Raw genomic sequence first — 21,546 nt, 5'->3', positions numbered from 1 at the left:
CCAAAGAGTCACTTTTAATACCAAACAGAAATTGGATCTCTTTACGTCAAGAGCGGGATTGTGACTACAGGTAGCGGTGTGTCCACAACTGCTCTTCCGTTTACGTAAACGGAATGCACCTAATGGCCATTTTTCTTCATGCAAAACGTTTTCGTTTCCAATCAACAATGCTGTAGCTATGTTACAGTTTACCTGACGTATTGACCGCAAAAAGAGGCTAAATAGGAGCTTGTAGGATCAGTTGGATTAAGCTTGGATGTCACGTCATCATTTATTTCGGCTGAGGCATCCCCCAGTTGCGGCAAGCAAAGTCATCTCCAACCTGAAGGAGACAAAAAATATTACGGTTTGGCTATGATAGAAAAATACAAAAGGGTTCTAATGAAACAAAAAATGAACAGAAATGGGTAAGGATGGAGAACATTGAAACACACTGCTAATGATGAACTGTTTCAGCAAACTATCAACTGACTTATGTTCAAGCAGTTCCTGTGATGGGCAGGGACCAAGGATAGTACGTGAAAACATGAAAATCTTCTTGTGGTTCATACCAAATTTTTCTTTAATAGAATGTGTTTATGACCTTGCCCTATCATCTTATTATGGAACCTTTTCCAGACAGGTATGTGTATGCACGCTAGGCCGGTTTACTGCGCACATTTTATTGGGGTTACGCTAAGTAGTTTTAACGTTTGAAATTGAGTTTGTTTAAGTAAACAAAAGATGGCGGCATGCAAGGTACGAATCAAAAATAAAGAAATGAGGACGTACGGCCGCTACTGTGCCGAATAAAAGAACCCCACAGAACAAGATTTAGCAGTGGCTTTATTCCTGTTGGTGGGTTCTTTGATTTGACTTTACTACCTTAAATGCATGTTTCTAGACTGCCTCAGAGTTGTGAGGTGAAATTCTTCTGATTTTGTTGATTCTAACCCTAACCTTTTGTTTATTATTGTTTGGTTAACCGTGCACGTGCTTGCTAATAGTTCGATGCTGCTCGTGGCATACTTTAAAAATAGCACTAAAGGTAATTGGGATTTTCAGACAAGATCCTGTTTAAAAAATATATCGAGACCGGCGCAATGATTAGCTTTGTCTAGTTTAGGAGTGCACGTGAAATGACGTTTAGCTTAAGCTGTTATATCAAGACATGCAGCTATGTAAATCATTCAGCTCAGTCCTAGCTGTCCTGCACCGAGTTAAAGAACTATCGCTCCAGGATTGACTAAATAGAACAGAACCCCCTCCCCCCCCCCCCCCCCAAGTCAGCCACAAACTCTGGGGATCAACTATTTTCTATTTGTTGGTTTGGCGCAAAAATCTCCCCCAAGCCTTACATTCTCTGCTTTTCCCACTGTAAATAGCCTACAATAAACAAAACTAGCGCAAAAGAAATTTAACGAGCTGTAATGCAAATATTCGTAGTTTGCGCCTCATTAAAACTGTATTGACACAGGGAGATAAGAGAATTTGAACTATTAGCACCACCATACCCGTATGGTAACGCGCTGGTGGTTTTATTGGGGAAAAATATTTTTTACTAGGGCCATGCATGATGGCACGAGTAGGGCCAGAAAAAGCCGTAAGATCCAATAAAAGTATAAAGAGGAGAGGAAGGCAGAGAAAGAGCAAATATCACATGATAAACTGCTCATCGAATGACTCAGGGTCGGGTCGGACGGGAAAAACATTGGCTCCCGGTCATCACTCACAGACAGGGCGCAACATGCAACAAAGTCATGACCTTGAGCCGAACTGAAATGTTCACGTCCGCGCCTCCCACTCAGTCTGAATAAGTAGTGCTTAATTCATAACCGGGTCAATACCAAAAGTTGACCAATCAGTCTGCTCTTTTTATGGTCCTTCGATTTCCAATCTATACTTATATACAGGTTCGCACCGATTATTGCAATAACTCCCAAACGACTCGGCGGCAGCGGTTTCAATTCAAAATGACGAACCCAACAGAAACTTTTAACAGAAAAAATGTCTTAAAATTTCTCGAATCAATTTGCTGAAAATGCTCATAATCTACTTCAAATCAGAATAATACTTACCTGAGATCTTAAATCAGTAAAATTATTTTTCTCATTAGAAGCTGATGAAAGAAATATCCCGGACCGTCACAAATTCCAATGTCACGTCTTTCAGTTCCAAGTAAGGCAGAATTTAAAGCCACTGAGTCTGCCAACAGTAAGAACCATGTTTTTAATAATGTGTAAATTGCAGACCGGTGAATGTCGTGCTTTTCATTGACTGGTTAACAGAAGATATGAGGTTAACTCAAATAAGTTTCAGTCGTAACTTTTAACTCAGAGCTGTTCAAAGCTCTAAAGGGGATAAGTTTCTAAAGAAACTGTGGTGCTGCGTTGGTGGGGGTAACAAGGTAATTTGGTAATATCAACTAAGTTGAAATTGTAAATTGGGCACCGCAAAGAGTTAAAAAGCTAACGTTTCGAGCGTTAGCCCTTCGTCAGAGCGAATGATGAAGGGCTAACGCTCGAAACGACAGCTTTTTAACTCTTTGCGGTGGCCAATTTACAGTTTCAACTTATTAGTTGATATTACCAAATGTTCAAAGCTCTGTCTGTAGAATGAAATGAGAGCGTGTCCCTCACTATTCAATTGAAAAAATTTACAACTTACTGCGTTTTGAGATTCCAAAGAGTAACCTAACGCTCGGAACATTGCTGGTCTTTAAGTTTGCTAAAACTTCCAGCTACGAACGCTGCTACTTTGAAAACAAATGAGTAACCTGGCCACACACGTATAATATCCCAGAATTCAATTCAATTGGTGGGAGGCAAAGCGTGATTTACAAACAGTTGGTGTTCTGTTGGTCTCCGAAAATACTTAAATTGAGAAGGCATGATTTGCCTTTTACGTACTTCTCAGGAGTAAAAAAGTAGTACCTTAAAGTAATCGGGCATCTTTCCTTTGAATGAGTCAACTCTGAGGCATTTTTGAAAAGAGATTTCACTCAGTCAGTTCCCTTTCTCATCTATCACTTAATCAAAGTTGGGACTACAGATCAACAATGAAGACCGTGCTGCTTAAGATGACAAAGCGACGTCCCACCACGACATCAATGCTTCTAATCAAGTAAACTTTTGATTGAATTTACCTGAGAAAAATCAAGGTTGTTGAACTTTAAATGGGTTGAAGAAGAAGAAAAATGCCAGCTATTTTTTTTAATGACAAGTCATAATTCACGAAGCTAATTTATGAATTGGAGTTTCTCTTTCCCAAACAACATATTTTTAGTAAGTAGCTTCCAGGAGATTTGTTTCATTTGATTTAATTATTGCCAATTAGAAGAGGTGCATGCTGTTCTAATCGTGTTTTCATTGTGACACAAGCACTGCAACAATTCACGCAAATACTGTTGAAAGCCGACGACGTGTACAATAATGAGGATACTCTACGAACGCTTTTTTTTTTTAACGCCTACCTGGCCTCCGCCAAGGGTCTCGTTCACCTGTTGATTAGTTATATTTCATTTTTTGTAAATCTAGAAACTTCCTTGGACATTTTCAGATCTAAACAGCGTTAGAAACATTCCTGGCATAGCAGGAATCAAGCGGCTCCTGCCCACAGGAATAAGTTTAAGTAAAAATGTGTTATTAGTTAAATGTGCCATTAGTTTGAGACCAAATGTTTCGCTATATCTCTATGATGCTTGGACTAGAAATAGATATGTTTGAATTTCTCCATTGCAGTTTTGAGTGTTATTTCAATGTACCCAGTCAGAGACGATAAAATCATGGCATCTCCCTTCCAACAGAAGATTATTTCGATGTTGTTTCTTTTAAACAGTAGGCGTACTATAGGAATAAACTTACTTTATGGCTTTGAAATTCCCGTAACGAATCAAAAACATGTTAGATGGTGCATCAAGGTAAACATGGGTTCTGTCTTTGCTTCAAGTAAATTGTCCTTACTCTATTTGGTTAAATTTCTCTATCGTATTTCTGAAAGCATTTTCAATTTACCCGCTGATGGAGATGTTGTGTGTTGTCTATGGTCTTGGTGTACAACTTCCCTTTAACTCTCCCAAGCACCGTCTCCAATTCATTTGTCTCATGCATTTGATCTTAACGAAGCAATTAGTTAAAAAACACATAACTAGGAAAATGAAGAGGGGAAGTTTTTCTCGAATGACTGTATCAAAAGTAATGCGTTTTATTTGAGACCTGGATACTCGGTATTGATGCAAATCTAGTAGCGTTCTATGAGCTGCAATCTGACTGGCTACGCTGCTCGCTAACTATTCCGTGATAGATAATTAGTAAAGTAAATATTGATACAATGAATATATGAAGTTCATATATTTTGAACTGCGGTATTAAATACGTATGATGCACGGTCCTTCGCAGTAGATAGCGCTATTTATGCAATAGCGAAAATCAGACCTGAAAAAATCAGGCCTGTACGGGATTCGAACCACTGACCTCTGCGATGCTAGTGCAGCGCTCTAACAAGCCAACTTATGCACTAGTATCGCAGAGGTCAGTGGTTCGAATCCCGTACAGGCCTGATTTTTTCAGGTCTGATTTTCGCTATTGCATAAATAGCGCTATCTACTGCGAAGGATCGTGCATCATACGAAAGTAAATACTGTAGCTTAACAGTGTGTGGTTAACACGAAAGCGTGATCCTGTCTTTTATTAAGATTTGAACGAATACTAGATTTACGATAAAACAATTTAGTTATGAGCTAGTAATGTTTTATTGCGCGAGAGTTTGATTCGCTCTTCGCCCTCTTCAACTATCACGTGATAGAATTCTCGATCTCATGATCTAATTGTGAAAATATCCAGTAAACTACTGTAATGAATTAACACTTTCTCGTAAATGAAACTCTGAAGCCCCCCTTTATTTCTGACTTCTTCAGTTACTATTATCAACCAGGAAACCTACCGATTTTGTTTCATCACTTTCCGTCTAATCATTATTTTCAACCACATGGTACTGCTTAGCAATTAAAATATATTATTCGATTCGATTCTGACGCAAATTGCCATATTTTTATTTAATTTGTTTTAAATGGTGGTTTAAATGTTCTGTGAATATTATTTCGAACAGCTATTAACTCATTATCATTATCATTATCCATTCAATTGTCGACAAAATCAATCAGCGTTTTTTCAGGTAACTTCTGCGATGAAACTCTGCTTAGTCAAGCCAGGTTTCATTTGAGTTGAGCTGGCTGGCGAGCAGACAAAAGTCTCTTAGTCTTTTAGTATTTTGATAAACCGCAACCTTTTTCAGGATCCTTTTTTAAGAAGAGATAGCAGAGTAAATGGTCTTAGAATCGCAATTTTACCATTCAAGAACCCATCCTTTGGATCACTTCTAGAGTGGTTGGGCATATGAAGATGTGGTGCTTAATCGGATGAGGGGTTTTGTAGGTTGATTGAATTACAAAAATTGTGATTGATCATTGTCTTATTTCAGGATCGTATAATTATCATGCATTTCTGTCTTTGGGAGACAGTGTATATGTTACTGCATTTGGTGATTCACTTGTCATCAGAATACTCCATGCCTTACTGAGCACTTACAACTCTTACCGCCGCTGTAACTAATATGTCTTTGAAAAGGGGGTTCGTTTATGATACTTTTAAATGATTGAAGTTTTCACGAAATGCTACCATATATGGCAACTTGACAACCTTGACAAGATTTAATATATTTTGTAGTACGTAGTTTCTTGAAGGGAAATTGTGCACAACAGACTCAAAAGCACGATATGAAATGTGTTTCGATTCCTTTCGGGCTTTTGGCTACGTCACTCATCATAGAGCTAGTTGGCGTTTTTCTTTGACGCCAATGCTCATCCCATGTACTCAAAAATAATTTAGCCCTCTGCCTTGCCGTGCAGTTGGGAGAACGGCTACTGTCCATTTGAGATTATTTTTTGACAAAATGATTTTTTCCCTCCATAAAGATTCAAACAATCACAGCCTTTTCCAGCTGTAAATAATTGGCATTTTGATGATCATTCATTTAAATCATGTGACATAATTTATCGATCAAATGCATTGAACGAGTTTCGAAGATTAAAGCTTCGAAGTAAGCAAAATTGGACTTGAACAATTAGGATTCACTTTGTCGACATCGTGACGGCTTCATCCACTTCTTCTAACTACCTGCCGAAACCACATAACGCTCGGGTTAGTAGATATCTATTAGCAAAAACGTAAGACCAAACCTTGTGAGCAGTTTACTATCTGTATAAAGGCTTTTCAACAGTCCTTTAAATATAAACCACTTACCGTGATTCCTTTATCAGAATGACTTTGAAAGATATTGGCCAAAGGAAGCTCGACACTATACAGAGACGATTTACTAACGATTCAGGTCTCAGTTCTCATAATTCTGAGTTATGTCATGATGAGACTCATGGAACAAAGTTAACACGGATATGTGACTATGATAGTTTTAGCTGAACGGTCGGCAAAAGGGTTAATTGAAATAACCGAAGTTTTAAACAAAGTGCACTGAAAATGATCATCAAACTCACTTTGTTTTTGATGGTCAAATATTGGAGCCAAATACTCCCCATCTGTATTTTTCGTCACCATCTGAATATTAAATAATCAGTCAGCACACTGAACTTTAACCATTTTGTTTCTAACTCTCAAGATGAACAATCAGAAAAAAAAAAAGTTATTATTTTAATCACCCTAACTATATTGAAAACCTGCCAGTTCACTTTTTATTAGCACGTACTTCTCATTAACGAATGCTGCGGTTAGATTTTTTAGTTTTTTTTTTTTATCAAATGAGGACGCCCAAAGTCATCCTTCATTGCCTCCTAAGGACAATGAAGTTAGGTTTGAATCATGAAATACATTTCAGGAAGGGTTAAACAATATGTGACTTTTCTATTTTTACATTGATAGATTAAAAGCTTTCCATCAGGACTCTGCGAGTTTGATTTAGTAAACATCATACCTTCTGCGCCGCAAACACATAACTGGCCAACTTCTTAACAAAACTCAGACATCAAAACAACCGCAAATTACCACATGTCAATCGCAAAGGACTTAATCTACGAGCCAAAATCCACAGAAATGAATGTAGCTTTTATAACCACAGCCAGGTATAAAAAATTATATGAACTATTAGTCTAGGGTTAGAAAAATAACGACTTGGTCACCGTTCCAGCCGCCGTCAAAGAACCGATGAGACTCAAGTGACAAAACTCCCCAACCACATAGACTTATACTACGGTTATACACGCAGCTTATTCTAAGCCCCAACAAGGTCGTCTGGCTATGCAAGTTGGTAAATCGTTTTAATCTTCCCATACCATGGACACTTGTGGTAGAAGGTGACTGCGGGTGTTATGACGAGCTGAAAAACATTTAAACAGTGATAGTGTTCACACGAAATGGACAAAACAGGACCTTTACAAGTCGTTTCCTTTAATTTTTTTATTCTCTTCCGTGAGGATTCTCTGTGAAACACGAGGAAGTAACACTCATTACATCCACAATATCATACCAAAGTATTCAGTTAGAATATAAAGTGACATGAAAACTTTGTACGACTCACGTTTTTTTTTTACCCTAAGCTCGTGCTGAAAAAGCTACTTTCTAGTGGGAGTTTCCTGTGAGTAAGTGGCCCATTGCATGCGCTCATTTAACATGTTTAAGTTTCCATTATACAATTAACTTTTTTTACCGCAAAATAATGTAATTCTCAGCTGGTTTTAATTTGGATTTGTCTCATCTAGCCCACCCATTTTTTTTGTTCCGCTGAATTCATTCCAGAAAAAGCCAATGCCCCCCTTTTTTTTAAGAATACAGATTAAAATAATTACCTTGCGGTGGTCAAAATGAGTGGTGTTTTTGGCAAAAACATACCATAGGTTTAGACTGAAAAGTATCCGGAATTACTGAAGATAATCCCAAAACAGAGTCATATTTAGTCGAACTACACGCTATCTATAACTGCATATAACACGAGACAAGTTCCAAAGAGTTCTAGGACAATGGGCTTGAAATAGAAACAAGTATAGGTTTCTTCGGCGAAATTTTAATTAAGCATCGCGACGTTTTCCATGTCTGTACTTGTGAAGTCCGTGGTGAGGACACAAGCCTCGATGAAATAATGATTGAGAAAATTAAGTGGGAAGAACTGTTTCCGGCGGTGACATCCGCAAAACTTAATATTCGTATTGTGGGCCTTGTCATCATGGCAATATATAGTAAATCAGGGTGATTTGTTGCACATTTTCTCTGGTAAATATATCTCATACCAAAATGACCTCTTTTTAACCAAATTGCTGGCCGATAAGTTGAAATTAACCCTTACGACTATTTGAAGTATCCGTCAAAAACTTTGCTTCCTGGCGCTCTATACGTTAAGAGTTGAGATAGCTGCGATGTTGACTTCGAAACGTTTTTAGTGAGTAAAGGTCAAGTGATTTTGCAGTTTTTCGTGTCTAAGAATTAATTTCTTCTTGGACGGATACTGCGGAGGTGTGTAACTGGATCTAACCGATCTCTAATCAAAAGTGGGAGGAGATTGTTTGTATTTGACTTGTATTGGGTTGTAGTTTGTCTGCAATTGTTTATATCTCGCATTCCACGAGGCAGCGAACATCTCCGTAAAAGCATCATCACACACATCAGAGAGTCAAGTTAAACTAAAATGGGTCAAAAAGAAATTGAAGGCAGGCACGGGAAGGAAGATAAAAACGCCAAGAGGAAGACTAAGCGGCGACCACCTCGATTAACCGGAGTCAGTAAACAACGTAAAATGGCAAACGAACGAGAGAGACGAAGAGTACACGCTTTAAATTCACATATTGAAAACCTCCGGGAGTTAATTCCACTCTCGCCATTTGAGAAACGGCCGACCAAGACTGAAGTGATTTGGATGGCAGCAACTTATATCAGATTTCTCACTGATCTGCTAGAAAAACTGAAGACCGACAAAACTGTTGAAAATACATGCAACGACTCTGATGAAATTCCTCAAAATTTGGACCTCACGTTTGTAGACATGGCAGGTTAGTAGTGTTCATAAAATTTGTATTTATTCCTTCGCATTTATGATATCATAAAATTTGTTATATCTTGTGTATTTTAATTCTACAGTGACCGATATCTTTGGCCTTAACGATTGTTCGGCAGCATCTGAGCTGAATCTGGACGCATATGAACTTTTATTCCTCACAGGTAAATCAATAATTCGGCGATATTTTTTTATTCTCTACATCTTATGAAAACACCTAAAAAATGTCTGTTTTGTCGTGTTATAGAGCTCCTAATTTTAAGGATTTCTTTTTTTAATGTTGTTTCTATTCATTTTTATAGACTCCGAGGGATCCTTAGACGAAAATTGACTTTCGCTGGATCAGTATTTAAATTTTCATCACATGATTCCATGTTGTACCTGTTGATGTCCGTGTAAAACAGACGATTTAATCATCATTACACTAATGGCACATTTTTTCATAGAAGTTCAGACATCGTGTCAGAACAAACACGTAAATGAAGATACTTTACTGAGGTTAAAAACTAAGAAAAACTGTCCTACTAACCGTATAAAATTCAGAACACGAAAGGAACTGTCGCAAGTTTTAAACTTGCCTCGAGGTCAAGAATGTCAAAAAATCTCGCTGACCTAAGATCACATAAATTTAAGAGTCTTTAAATAAAAGGAAATATAGGTTAAGTTTCGTCAAAATAGTCGGTTGTTCTTGATGATAACATAAAACCCGCACGATGTGTTTTCATTGTGAATTAAACGGATGAGAAAACAAACTGGTATTTTATGTGATACCGCAAACAAACTTGTCGAGTTGTTTTGGTTTCCGACTGAAAGAGATTATTCCTTTGGTATTTTTATATTTCCCACAATCGTCTTTTCAGAAGTTAAGAAGGATTATGCTCGTAAATAAAAATATTTTTAACACGCGGCGGATCTATTACCGCTTAAAAAGGACGGAATTTATCGAGCGGCCTTATTGAGAACATATACCAGGCCGCCGTTGACAAGTTACTTCAGTTGCTTAATCACGGACCACAAGCGCTCTCTTTAGCTACACTGATCACGCGTGTTTAATAATAGCCGGGAACTCGAAAACTACCGAACGTTTCTCCGGATTTATATACTTCACATGTACTGTACAAATTGGATAGCAGTCTCCATAGATAAATAAACATCTTGAAATATATATCGTGTTGTTTCAATCTTTGCCCACACAAGTGCAAAAAGTATGTAGTGATGATTTGAAATCGCTAAGCCATAGAAATGAGATAAAAGCCCTCGATAAATCTATCGGAATTTCTTCCTTGATGATCACAACAGCCGTCAGTTTTTCTTAATATTTAAGATGTGAAGACTAATACCCCATTCACACCAAAGCCTAAACATGCTTTAAAGCTGTTTTGTTAAACATGGTTTAACACAACAGCTCCATAGAAGCTGCTCAAATCAATATTTGGTTGACTTCAAATGTGGCACATTGAAAATTCAATTTAGCAATTGCTTGAATCTTGTGGAAAATTTAGTTTTTCAGTTCTCTGCTTTTGATTTTTATTCAGTTAAACCTGGTTTAACTAAACAAGTTTTCTGGTGTGAATGGGGTATAAGATAAAAACTGAAAAGTCGAGAACACGATTTGCAAATTAAAGCCAACCATGCAGAGACTGGATCTTTTTTACTCGGACTGGACACGTAGCGCTTCAAATTCCCTCACAATTTCCCTTGCTTGTCTTCTGGGACGCTGACCAATTTTCAAAGCTGTAATGGAAGTTTGGTCAGATAAAAAAAAAGATTGATGGGACTCATGAAAAAGTGAAGACATTTTGTGATATGCACGCGTTGGCTGACGAACCATTGCGTTTTCTCGAGATAAACTGACTTTAAAGATAGATTTCTATTCTCTCGTTACTAGTCGTTGTTTATAATGACCTTTCCATTCGGTGCGTAAGTTTGCTGTAAAAACTGTTTTTATCAAAACGACGACCATCTTTGTCGGCGAGTAATACCGCCTATGAAGTGTAACAGACTGTTTTTAGATCAGGAAACTCGGGTATCAGTAAAGGGAAGTCAAAATGACGATCACGAAACGATTTTAGGTTTCACTGAAGAGGAGATATTCAACTATAAGTGAAGCGGACAATGCCGTGATTTAAACCGCTTACAGACGCCACATCTAGCCCTAACCCATCCACATTTTGTCGGAACATAACATTGCAGAAAAAAATGGGTCCTTTCAATATTGATAAAGAACAATAACGGTTTACCTATCTGCTACATGAAAAACATGTTTAGCTTTTTAATAACGTTTTTTCGTTCTTTGCAATAACGCTCTCTCGCTGCTTTTAAGACTAAATTTAAGATAGAGAAAGTATCTCTACACTCCGAAGCTTTTATTTCCATTTCACCCACAAGTTTAATTTGGGAAAGTATGAATAATTTTATCACTAATAAGAAAATTTAAGGCTAAGCGTAATTTTAACTCGAAAACTTATGGTATATGTGATGTGTACTCCATGGATAAATTGGAAAACAGGTGAACACCTGCTAGATTAGGAACGGAAACCTAATAAAATTAAGACAAAAAAGACTTTGTCTCAGTAGTTTGTTTGTAATATTATCCTTTTTGGTACAATGAATATATGAAGTTCATATATTTTGAACTGCGGTTATAGATACGTATGATGCACGATCCTCGCATCCTTTTTAATGGGCATGGAAGGTTTTGAGATCCGAGGAAACTTCTGCTCCAAATGTTTCATCAGCACAATTGTGGGGATATTGTTTCGCGCGTAATTAAACTCCCACCGCATTTAGTCGGCTCCATTTAATTAATTAGTTTCTACAGTGTATATATGTGAAATATCGCAATATCAAGTTCCTATGCAAGAGTTGGTATCACCAAGAGAAACATGCACAGGACCTTTCCGACCAATTTAGTAAAGCGTGCTGACCAGGCAAGATTTTTTTTAAAACCATGCAGAAAGATGAATCGTGATATCCACCTTTTCGACCATAACATGGATTTCACAAACGTCAAGGTCGTTGGTTTCGAAACTAATTACCCCGAGAGACTTTTCCTTGAAGCCTGGCACTCTACTTTGCATTCGAATGCGGGAAACGATCACATCGTGCTTCCAGAAGCCTATAAAGACCTCGCGCGAGCATCAAATATATAGTTACGCGCGCAAGCTTCGCGTCACGTTTTTAACTTTAAATACCGTATGATAATGATCTCCGGTTTTTCATATCCCTGATGAAGGCTTAAGCATTAGCCGAAACGTCTGTTTCAGAAATAACAACAGTCAGAGGCAACCAATTTCTATAAAACTCATGAATCGTGATATGCTGAATGTAATTCAACATTAAGACAGTGAGGTTCCACGGACATTGAGGTAAAAGTTCCTATAACGTACTCATTTCTATCTTGCTCATTCCTTCTATACCATTGATATTAAATAAGGAGGTGGCATTATTCAAAGGGGGGCTAAAGTAAATGGACAGAGGGTCACATTTTTATGCAAGAAAAAACGGGAACACACATTTATACATGAGCATAAGGGAGCAAACAGATAGTTAAGAAATTGTGTAAGGGGGGAGGGGAGGGGAGGGGGGAGGAAAGGGTGTATCACGAAGGGATCGAAGGGTCACAAACACTTACCTTTATTTTTATCAGTTCCATTAGCTTTCCCAGGCCAATCGCCCTACAAATAATAACGGTTCCCTGATCGAAGTGACCATATGTCACATTGGCATTTTACAATTATTTTCAAGTGACTGAAGTCAGACTTTGGTAGAGCTCTTTTAATTTGAAGAACATACATATGTTTTCTATAAACAGCTCGGTTTCATGTTCATTTAAAACCTGCACGGGTCAGGGTCTGTTTAGTTTCGCAGAAGTCCGCGTAGAAACTGTCTCCCTTACATCTGCTATCATCTGCATAGCAGAATAGCGTTACACTCCACAGTAGTGTGGTTTAGAATATTTCCATTATGGAAAGGTAAGACTGAAGAAAAATGAAATTTTCGTCGCAATTATTTGTTCAGCCAAAACTCTTCAAGACTGAAGAAAAGGCAGCGATTATACTGCATGTCAAATTTTGATTTAATAATCTGAATCAGAAACATTTTCCTCTTTGACAATAACTCTGAACGAGTCAGTTTTTCCTTGAGGTTTCGTGAGAGTGGACTCACATTTTCGATTATTTTTCAACAATTCCGTTAGATGATGAATGTAAAGCGCTGCCAGTCGCACTGTTTCTATCTTAGATGGCCGTTTCTCTGTTGGAAGTAGAGGTATTAAATCCCGCAAAGTCTCAAAGGCGCTGTTGATAACTTGTACTCTGGTCCTCTCCCTTGCGTTCGCTGACTTTCTTTGTTTACTAACTCCAGTAAGTCTTGGTCCTCGCCTCTTGTGTTTTTTCTTTGCTTGAGTTGGCGACGAAGGTACTGAAGGCGGTGAATTAGACTTGTAATTGCTACACACAGATGAGTGTATGACTCCAACATCTGCCAATGTATTCACCATCTTTAAACCCTGTTTTCGCGAAAATTATTTCAGTTAAATGCTCTCGACATGACCTTACGTTTATCAGTCACAAGTGTTTCTTACTACTGTTGATAAAACACCCCTGTTGTATTTCCTTGTGGATGAAACTTTGCGGTGAGGAATCTAGGTTTGTACCAACGGAAACGATTTATATGGAACATAGCTTACTTTAGTCCAGACCATGTTATGTCAACATTAATTGCAACCAATAAAAGTTTAATTAATAATATATGGTGTTCTCGACGTATTAGCCGACAATTTGAGTTAAATTTCATGAATGCCGTGTACCTCAGCCAGTAATGTTGATTTAAATTTTCTTTGTTACCGGAAAGTTCTGCTTGTACTTTTAATCCTCTTTTAATCCTCTTCTAATCCTCTTTAGCACACTTAAAACTGTAAGCTTCATAATCTTTACGCGAATAGAATTAATTAGTAAGAGTTGTTGGAGTTTTGACTAATTTCTAATTCCATTCCTCGGGTTTTTGCATAACTCGGCAGTCCTCGGTACCTTTCGCCAGACTGTCGGCAGGTTTTCGAGAACTGTCCGTCTGGAAACAGCCAGATGTAACTCAGTGCTACTTACTAAATGTTAAAATACATACACTGCTTTCCGCTCAAAAGGAAAACAATACAGAGTTTTATACTATAACAATGTCGCAACAGTGATTTGCGATATATATCAGTTATTTCATCTCATCCGGCCGAGATATCTCAGTTATTAACTTTGGGGGGCAAACGTATTATTCAGTACCTGCCGCAATAGGCAATTGTCCCAAACAATAACCTTGATAATTGCGGCCATTTCTGGCCAAGTTGCTTTGATGAACAAAGAAGTTACCGATGAGCATTTTGATAGTATCTCTAATTGTAGCATGTACTTAAATTATTCTGCCAGTAAACTTACAGCAAGCTAGGTAACACCAGCCAAATTAAAGATGAGAAGAATCGTAATATGCAAATATTTGTACTCTGAACTAAATAAAAAGGGAATATGTATGCGACCTTTGATATAAAAGTTTTGGGCGAAAGCTGCGTAAATAAGAGAGTAATAAATATATTACTGACGTACCAAAACTTATGTGTTATCATCACTAAGTGTGTATTGGCTATTTCATCTGGAATCTTGATTGCTGAAGCACACGTTCGAAGTCAAAACGATTTGTTCAACGCGTGCCAGCAAAATAACATACAATTTAACGGCGAATGACTTGGAGGTTAATTACTATAAGAGCAACATTTTGGCAAAACGAATCAACACTTTTCTCACCTTTGGTATTTGAGTAAACTGTTTCAAAATCTCTGCCCTGTAAAAGCTCAAATCTTTTTATCTCTTCTCATTCGTCCTTGTTCATTAAACGGATCGAAACTACTTCTGCAAAAATATGCATTACTCGAGTTTATTCTCTCAGCAGGTAATTCGCCTAAAACTAAACTGGGGGGTAAAGAATTTCAAACTCTTTCAAAACACATTCCACTCAAATGTGTAACTGTAGATTTGCGTTCTTAAATCCTTTATCTTTTTCAAGCTTTGGTTGAAGACGGAAATAATCATGAAATCCTATTGGAGACCGGGTCAAGGACGAAGATCATTATATGAATAACAGCTAATAATTTAAGTATAAGTTATGGCTCAATTTGTCTCTTATCTCTGATGGGGTTTTACGTTTGGGTGATCTTGAAAGAAGCCGAAGGAGCCATTTTAATCGGCTTCGAAATTGAAAAGATAAAGTGTAATTGCTGAAAATTTAAATAACTGGTTTCAAATCAGATTTCTTAGAAGAAATAGAGGCAAAAATGTGGTATTCGTCGGAAAAAATTCATCAAAACTGCCTTATTTAGCTCGTGCACACTTCTCTGATGTACTAGTAAAAATAGATTTCGCTTCGCGCCTGAGGGGAAAATCATTCCGTTTTTGAAAAGGATCAGTTCATAGATGATTGCTTTCAAGCTTATCAGTTGTACTTTGGTAAAATCATCAAAACAATTTTTCAGTTTTATAGAAAGTTAACCATTTCAAAAGAAACTCAGCACACAGGAAGTAAATGGGTATGAAAACTGTAGTTTATTTTCGTCTTTCAGTGATTGGACATTGTTGTGCCCAGCCCGGAAAAGAGTCTTTGTATGCACCGTATCGAGGCTATTGCAGTTTCTAATAATAAGCATGTTGACTCTTGCTGCTAAGAAGTCGGTAAACAGGTAAATAAAAGAGCAAAAGCAATAAACGAAACTCTGTCAGAAGCTGGACCACTCCTGGTTGTCATTTTAAGTCCGATAAATCTCGTTAGATTATCTTCAAGATATATCAATTACTGGTTACCTTAGATTATTAACATCATTTGAACTGTTGCAATTTAGAATATAAACTTAAATTGGAACTTAATCAAAGTTGATAAACTTTGAGGCCTTACAGAGATGTTCACGTTTCCATTTTTTCTAGAGAGGATAACCCAGTTTCAGGGTCTTTGGTGTCTACGATCCGTTTGCCAACCAAAACTCCTTGTTCCTTTAAAATGGAAGAAAGCTGCGAGATGTACGAAGTAGCACCTACTATGACATCAAACTTGGTAACCCTGTAATTGTTCTGTGTTTGAGGAATTAGAGTTCGTAGAATTTGAATGTAGTTATTCAGGATGTTCACTCGATCTCTTTCCCGTGCATTTGCTTTTCTTCTCTGTTTGCTAACCCCTGTCAATCTTGGAGCGCGTCGCTTCTTTCGTTTGCAGTTTTGCAGCGAGTCTTCTTTGTCCGTGCATCGCTCCACAGTTGAAGGAGGCATATTTCCTTATATTCATGAACTTTCGCTGATACACTGAGGCACTGCTAACTTTTTTTTCTCTGGTGTTTAAGTGAACGTGCTTTGAGAAGGCTACCACAGAGGAGATCACAGATCACAGGTCATTCCTTTAGCTCGGCTAACCATCAACTAATTTGAATCTTTAAAAATAACACACGCTTATAAGGCATTTTTTTGTTATTAAATCTTTCAAGCAAGACTGTTTACCTTAATAACGCCAATACTAAAACAAAAGAACAATCCAAACTTGCGTTTGTATAGTTAAATATGCATTCGAGGTGTTGGCTAACAAAATATGAGATTCAAATTCTCGGTTCAGCCTAGATTATTGTATCAGATATTTATATATGTTGTTTATGTCAAACTTTGTTCTTCATTGATCATGGTAAATGATGTTAACTCCGTACCCAGCTTTGGATCGAAACTTGGAATATAACAATCTCGCCGTAGGAGGTCCAACGAGAATCTTTACGAAAATAAAATTTACCCGTACCAACCGCATCAACAAGAATTTAGAACTGGTTCTTTCTTCGGTCTTTGTTGTGAATGTACAAGTGAACGTAATAGTTTCCAATATGTGGGTGTGGTAGTTATACAGTGCATTGGCTGCCTCAAGGGTTACCCTTTTTAAAAGTTGTGATTAATCAAAGTCAATATTTAAAACTTTGTCGGCATGACAGACACGTGCAGCCATCATAAGCAGCATGAAAGGTCTTGAGGTGGTCTTACTGACTCTGATTGATTCACTACTTAAGTGTTTAATTCTATTTGTAACACAAGAGGCATGTTCCATAAGGCTACTACCAAGCAATCAGTTCTGGCGCGACCGGTCGGTAATCAGTTCTAGTACGTCTAATCGGTAACCTGTCTTTTCTTGGCTTGGACGTTAGCGCGCGTTGCTATTGAGAACATCTAATAAATCCCTAACATCAAACCCATAACCGATTAACAAAAAAGGACTTTTTCTTCTGGTTCAAACCTCAAAAAATGTTTTGGATTCCTCGGTGCGAAATCGATCTGCTTTTGGAAAGACAATGATCTTTCTTTGACGGTAGATGGAACGCTTCGGTCCCCTGCGGGAGGCTCTTAACGAAACCCAAACAAGGGAAAAAAATTAAACATAACATTGCTCGACAGGGTGGCTTAAAGATATGGATTGTGTGTTCAACTGGTAGGGAAAATGAATGATTATATTTGTTTATTTTTCGGAGCCGAATTGCCAATTTGTATATTTACAAATGCCACCCACGAGGCACATCCATGTTAAAAAAAAGCTATCCTTAATGTTTTTATAAACCCGAACCAAGTGACAACGAGGCGACAGCTGTCGGGAAAATTATTTTGGAAGGATATGCATCTTCTCTATTAATCTTTCCGCCTCCCCTCCCACACCTACCTTTCCTTCCCTCAGCACATTACAATCTCGTGCCTCAAACCCTGAGGTAATGCTCAGTATTATCCTCTGTGTGACAAACCCGTTTCGGATCCACAAAGAAGATGTCGTTTTCGAGGGAAAAAGAGACCCTAGACTTAACTGGCTACAGAGTTAAAGAAGGAATGCAAGATAAAGTGTCAAATCCGAGGCTAGAGGCACTCTGAAATCACTGTTTGAAAGTCCGGGACCAAGTCCGACACAACTTTAATCATATCGGCCATGATACTACTGTCGCTTTACTCAGATTGTTGGAAGGTGCTATTATTCACGGGAAAATTTCGCATTAGAACATCGATACCCTCACTTGTGTTCGTTTTGGCGATATATCAGCCTCTAAATTAAAAAAATTCTAAACCGCAGCAATCAAACACGGACTTCCTCCCTTCTGATACTGCATGGCTACAAGCCAAGCTATCCTTTCGAGCGAGACCCTCAGAAACAGGAACAACTTTCTGAATGACTTCAGATCTTGGAAAGAAATACGAGCCTTCGGAACAGAAATAAAATGCGAAATGAATGATTCTTCGAGACCGGACAAAGAGTTTCCGAGACACAAAATTTTAAAAGTAAGAATCACTTATGTAACAGAAATCGCGATTAGGATCAACATCGGTGTCCAGTTTCAAACATAATTCTTATGTCATTTACCTGGTTCCAGTTTGTGTGTCATTTCACAAACAAACGGAAGAGGGAAAATGAATTTTCCACAATAACTTTGACATCCCTAAGTTAATTAACATTCGTACGCTTATTAAAGTTACTAGAGTTCGTTGGTGTTGAAACTTTCTCTATCTCTCTCTCAACATGGAGTTTTTTTTTTACCTGCACCAAGCACGAACAACATCTTTATGACCACTTTTACTGTAATCTCTCTGCCTTTTAATACTTAGAAAGATCAGCTTGGATTAAAATAATTCAAAGAATTTGGTTAATTTGCGTGTGACAATTTTTCTTTTTTCTTTTCCTTTTTTTTTTTTTTCGATAACCTCGGAGCCCATAAAAGGAAGTCTTTTCTAAAGGCTTGTGTGCTGTAAGTCTCAATGGTTATTTTCTTTATTTTTTTCGGCAGATAAGTGCCCATTCCCAAACTATGTTATTATAGGGGGTGTTAATTAACAAAATATTCGCTCAATTGCCGCCAATGTGTCGAAGTTCTTTGCGGGTAAATACCTTGCAAAATTTAATTGCAAGAGTTTTGTTAGACTTCAGATTTTAGCCGGCATCACTCATGACTTACTGATTTTTCTGTCACGAAAATAACATTTGGCTGAAAGTGACTGGAAGTATCTGTGCCATCTTTTCGTCTGATTTCCACTTTCTTTGCTAACAAGTGCGTCCTAAAGATTATAAACATTTGTATTTATCATTTAAAAACTCACTTGTTAGTTTTGTAACTGATACGATTTAAATGTTCTGCGGCTCAGTCACGATGAATTAAAAGGTGTTAACTCTGCTCAAGAAGAAAAATATCGTTCTGTAATAGATTTAAAAAATCAGTGGAAGAATATTAAGAAATAATAAAGGTGATTCCAAAAAAGTATAGAAAAACTCAGTGATTGTCTCTTTTGGACGCTATTTTGTTTTATCCATAAACATTTCAGTCGGTTTATTGCTGTGAGATCGGGGATTAGTTTTCCTTTATCTTAGAGCTCCATTCCAATCAAATAACCCCTGGTATCGCAAGACATCGCGAAACTAATACGGGATATGTTTTATAAAAGACTCGCTCCAAGACAAAACTTCAACCTGCTTAAGGAAATTTGAGTTTTTTTTCGAAGGGTATGTCATTCCATATATAAACATCTCCGAGGGCGGTCTTTGTGTGTAAGGTCAGTGATAACTAATGTTTTATCTCTAAGCTCCACTCCACTTCAAAGGCTAAGGCATCCGGCGAACAGATATGCGAAACCAATACGGGCTGGGCTTTATATAAAAGACTTATTCCAAGTCATAACTCCAAACAGGTTTCATTTACGGCCATGGCTGACGAGTTTGAAGCTACGGTTTTCATCGAGGAGAAAAAGAAAAGAAAGCGTCGTGGTCCGCGTTTAACTGGAATCAGTAAACAGCGCAGAATGGCTAACGCCCGAGAAAGAAAGAGGGTGCAAAATTTAAACGAGGAAATTGAAGTTTTAAAAAGTTTGTTACCACTTTCACCACAGAATAAAAAGCCAACAAAGACAGAGGTTATATGGCTTGCGGCTGAATATATTGATGCTCTTACACAAATGTTAAAGGATGCAAAGAGCATGGATGATTTTAACGAACATTCCTTCCTGGATTTTGATACACTACTGGGTATGGATATCGAAAATCTTTTTGAACTGGACGGTAGGTGCAATGTATTTGACCCTCAACTTCATAAATTAGTGTCGTCCACCATGAATTATTAAAGGTTGACCTCGATATTTATATTGTGGTTTACCGTTTGATCCATAACTTTACGATCCTTCCGCTTGAGTTAAAGTTTAGTTTCAGTGAAACAACTTAAAACATGATTTTGTAAACCTAATCAGTTCTGTCCTCTGACGTTTGACCAGTAGAGTCATTTTTTGTTGTTGTTGATATGGCTTAACAAGCACGCCTACGCTACGCTGTTGCTTTCATTGTTCTTTGCCGATACAACTTTGCTGAGGATCCAAGTCATTTTCCCTGTCTCACTCAACTGTTATCACTTAATGATGGACTCTTTGAGCAAGGTTACACCCACTCAGCTGATACGAAGAACCTATTGTTCCGATAAACGTGTCCAGCTGTCAGTATTGGTTAAGTGTTAGTGACCGAAAGGCTGGAGATCATCGTGTTTTCTGTAACATTAGTCCTTCTGGATAAGACGCCAGTCCATCCTCGGCAAACCCTCCCCCCCCCCCTAGAAATTGTTTTTGTTAGATTTCGGCAGGAGCTCTTTTATTTTTGGTGAAAAGAGGCATTCCGCGAAGATGAAAAATCACTGACCCGGCCAGGTCTCCAAATCTGTCAAATTATCTTAGTTTTCATCTTTATGGACGAGGAGCTGATTTCGGTATATGTTCGAGACGGCTCCTCGTTTAGTGATCTTATCTCCAAAACAAAACTAAAACTGAGAGACTCACTTCGCCAGACTAAACTATATTTGCTTTTTCCTTTTCAGATTTTGATCCACTCGTGTTCTAATCTCTAGTGCATTCTGGTTCTCTTCCAGACAGTGGTGGGTGAAAAACCTTTCAATACAATGATTAAACAATGCCGTGATGTCCAATTCAAAGAGCTCCGAGCTACTGTAATTATCACCTTATCTACACCTCTTGAATTTGTTGCTTTAGGATCAACTTTCACAACGTTAGTTATTTTGCCAGATTTTTTTAATCAAGGATAAACGTAAGTTTTTCTGTGGTGTATTCCGGCAAAGCAAAGTAAGACCCAAAATAGACTGACCCGTGAGAAAATTAAACGGTAGTCTTTCCAGCCATCATAGAACGATATTTTGAAAATTAAAATAAATCTATGGAGTGTGTTTTTCCGCAAATTTGTCCAAATACATTAGTTCTATGTCTAAGCTTAAAGTTTCATTTTCTTTGCAGAATGAGCCACCTTTCCCCTGTCTCCCCCCACCCTCCCCTCCGTCGATACAATTGCTTTAATTCAACAACAACAACTTTATCAGGTACTTCCATAAGTAGTACATGGCATTACCTAAGTAAGAATAAGTAACAATAACTATTTAACATCATTTCGTCTTTAACAGAACCTCTTGTCTGATATTCATTATTTGGAATATAAAAGCAG

General features: G+C 37.8%; 2 protein-coding genes and 1 long non-coding RNA gene across 3 annotated transcripts; all 3 read left to right on the top strand.

Moving 5' to 3' along the window:
- The first annotated feature begins 38 nt into the window (after positions 1-38).
- Positions 39-3,857, top strand: LOC148719443 (uncharacterized). Its single transcript, XR_015993933.1, has 2 exons — positions 39-622; positions 2,096-3,857. It is a non-coding gene; the product is annotated as an uncharacterized LOC148719443 (long non-coding RNA).
- Positions 3,858-5,172: 1,315 nt separating this feature from the next.
- LOC111341598 (protein lin-32) lies at positions 5,173-10,193 on the top strand. Its single transcript, XM_022948590.2, has 3 exons — positions 5,173-9,025; positions 9,114-9,194; positions 9,333-10,193. Exons 1-3 carry the CDS (start codon positions 8,665-8,667, stop codon positions 9,359-9,361), a joined length of 471 nt encoding a protein of 156 aa, XP_022804325.1. The 5' UTR covers positions 5,173-8,664; the 3' UTR covers positions 9,362-10,193.
- Positions 10,194-19,388: 9,195 nt separating this feature from the next.
- LOC111341896 (factor in the germline alpha-like) lies at positions 19,389-21,303 on the top strand. The gene is made up of 2 exons (XM_022948946.2): positions 19,389-20,112; positions 20,912-21,303. Exons 1-2 carry the CDS (start codon positions 19,761-19,763, stop codon positions 20,932-20,934), a joined length of 375 nt encoding a protein of 124 aa, XP_022804681.1. The 5' UTR covers positions 19,389-19,760; the 3' UTR covers positions 20,935-21,303.
- The last annotated feature ends 243 nt before the right edge of the window (positions 21,304-21,546 follow it).

This window comes from Stylophora pistillata, chromosome 12 (genome assembly GCF_964205215.1).
Source record: "Stylophora pistillata chromosome 12, jaStyPist1.2, whole genome shotgun sequence".
In the NCBI taxonomy this organism is placed as follows: domain Eukaryota; kingdom Metazoa; phylum Cnidaria; class Anthozoa; order Scleractinia; family Pocilloporidae; genus Stylophora; species Stylophora pistillata.
The sequence above is the reverse complement of the archived record's forward strand: the minus strand, read 5'-3'. Positions and strand labels throughout refer to the sequence as shown.

Bases quoted from the DNA above. Each gene is read 5' to 3' on its own strand.
- LOC111341598 (XM_022948590.2), top strand. From the start codon at position 8,665: ATGGGTCAAAAAGAAATTGAAGGCAGGCACGGGAAGGAAGATAAAAAC. The intron at 9,026-9,113 runs GTTAGTAGTGTT...TTAATTCTACAG, and splicing joins CACGTTTGTAGACATGGCAG to TGACCGATATCTTTGGCCTT. The intron at 9,195-9,332 runs GTAAATCAATAA...TCATTTTTATAG, and splicing joins TGAACTTTTATTCCTCACAG to ACTCCGAGGGATCCTTAGAC.
- LOC111341896 (XM_022948946.2), top strand. From the start codon at position 19,761: ATGGCTGACGAGTTTGAAGCTACGGTTTTCATCGAGGAGAAAAAGAAA. The intron at 20,113-20,911 runs GTAGGTGCAATG...TTTCCTTTTCAG, and splicing joins AAATCTTTTTGAACTGGACG to ATTTTGATCCACTCGTGTTC.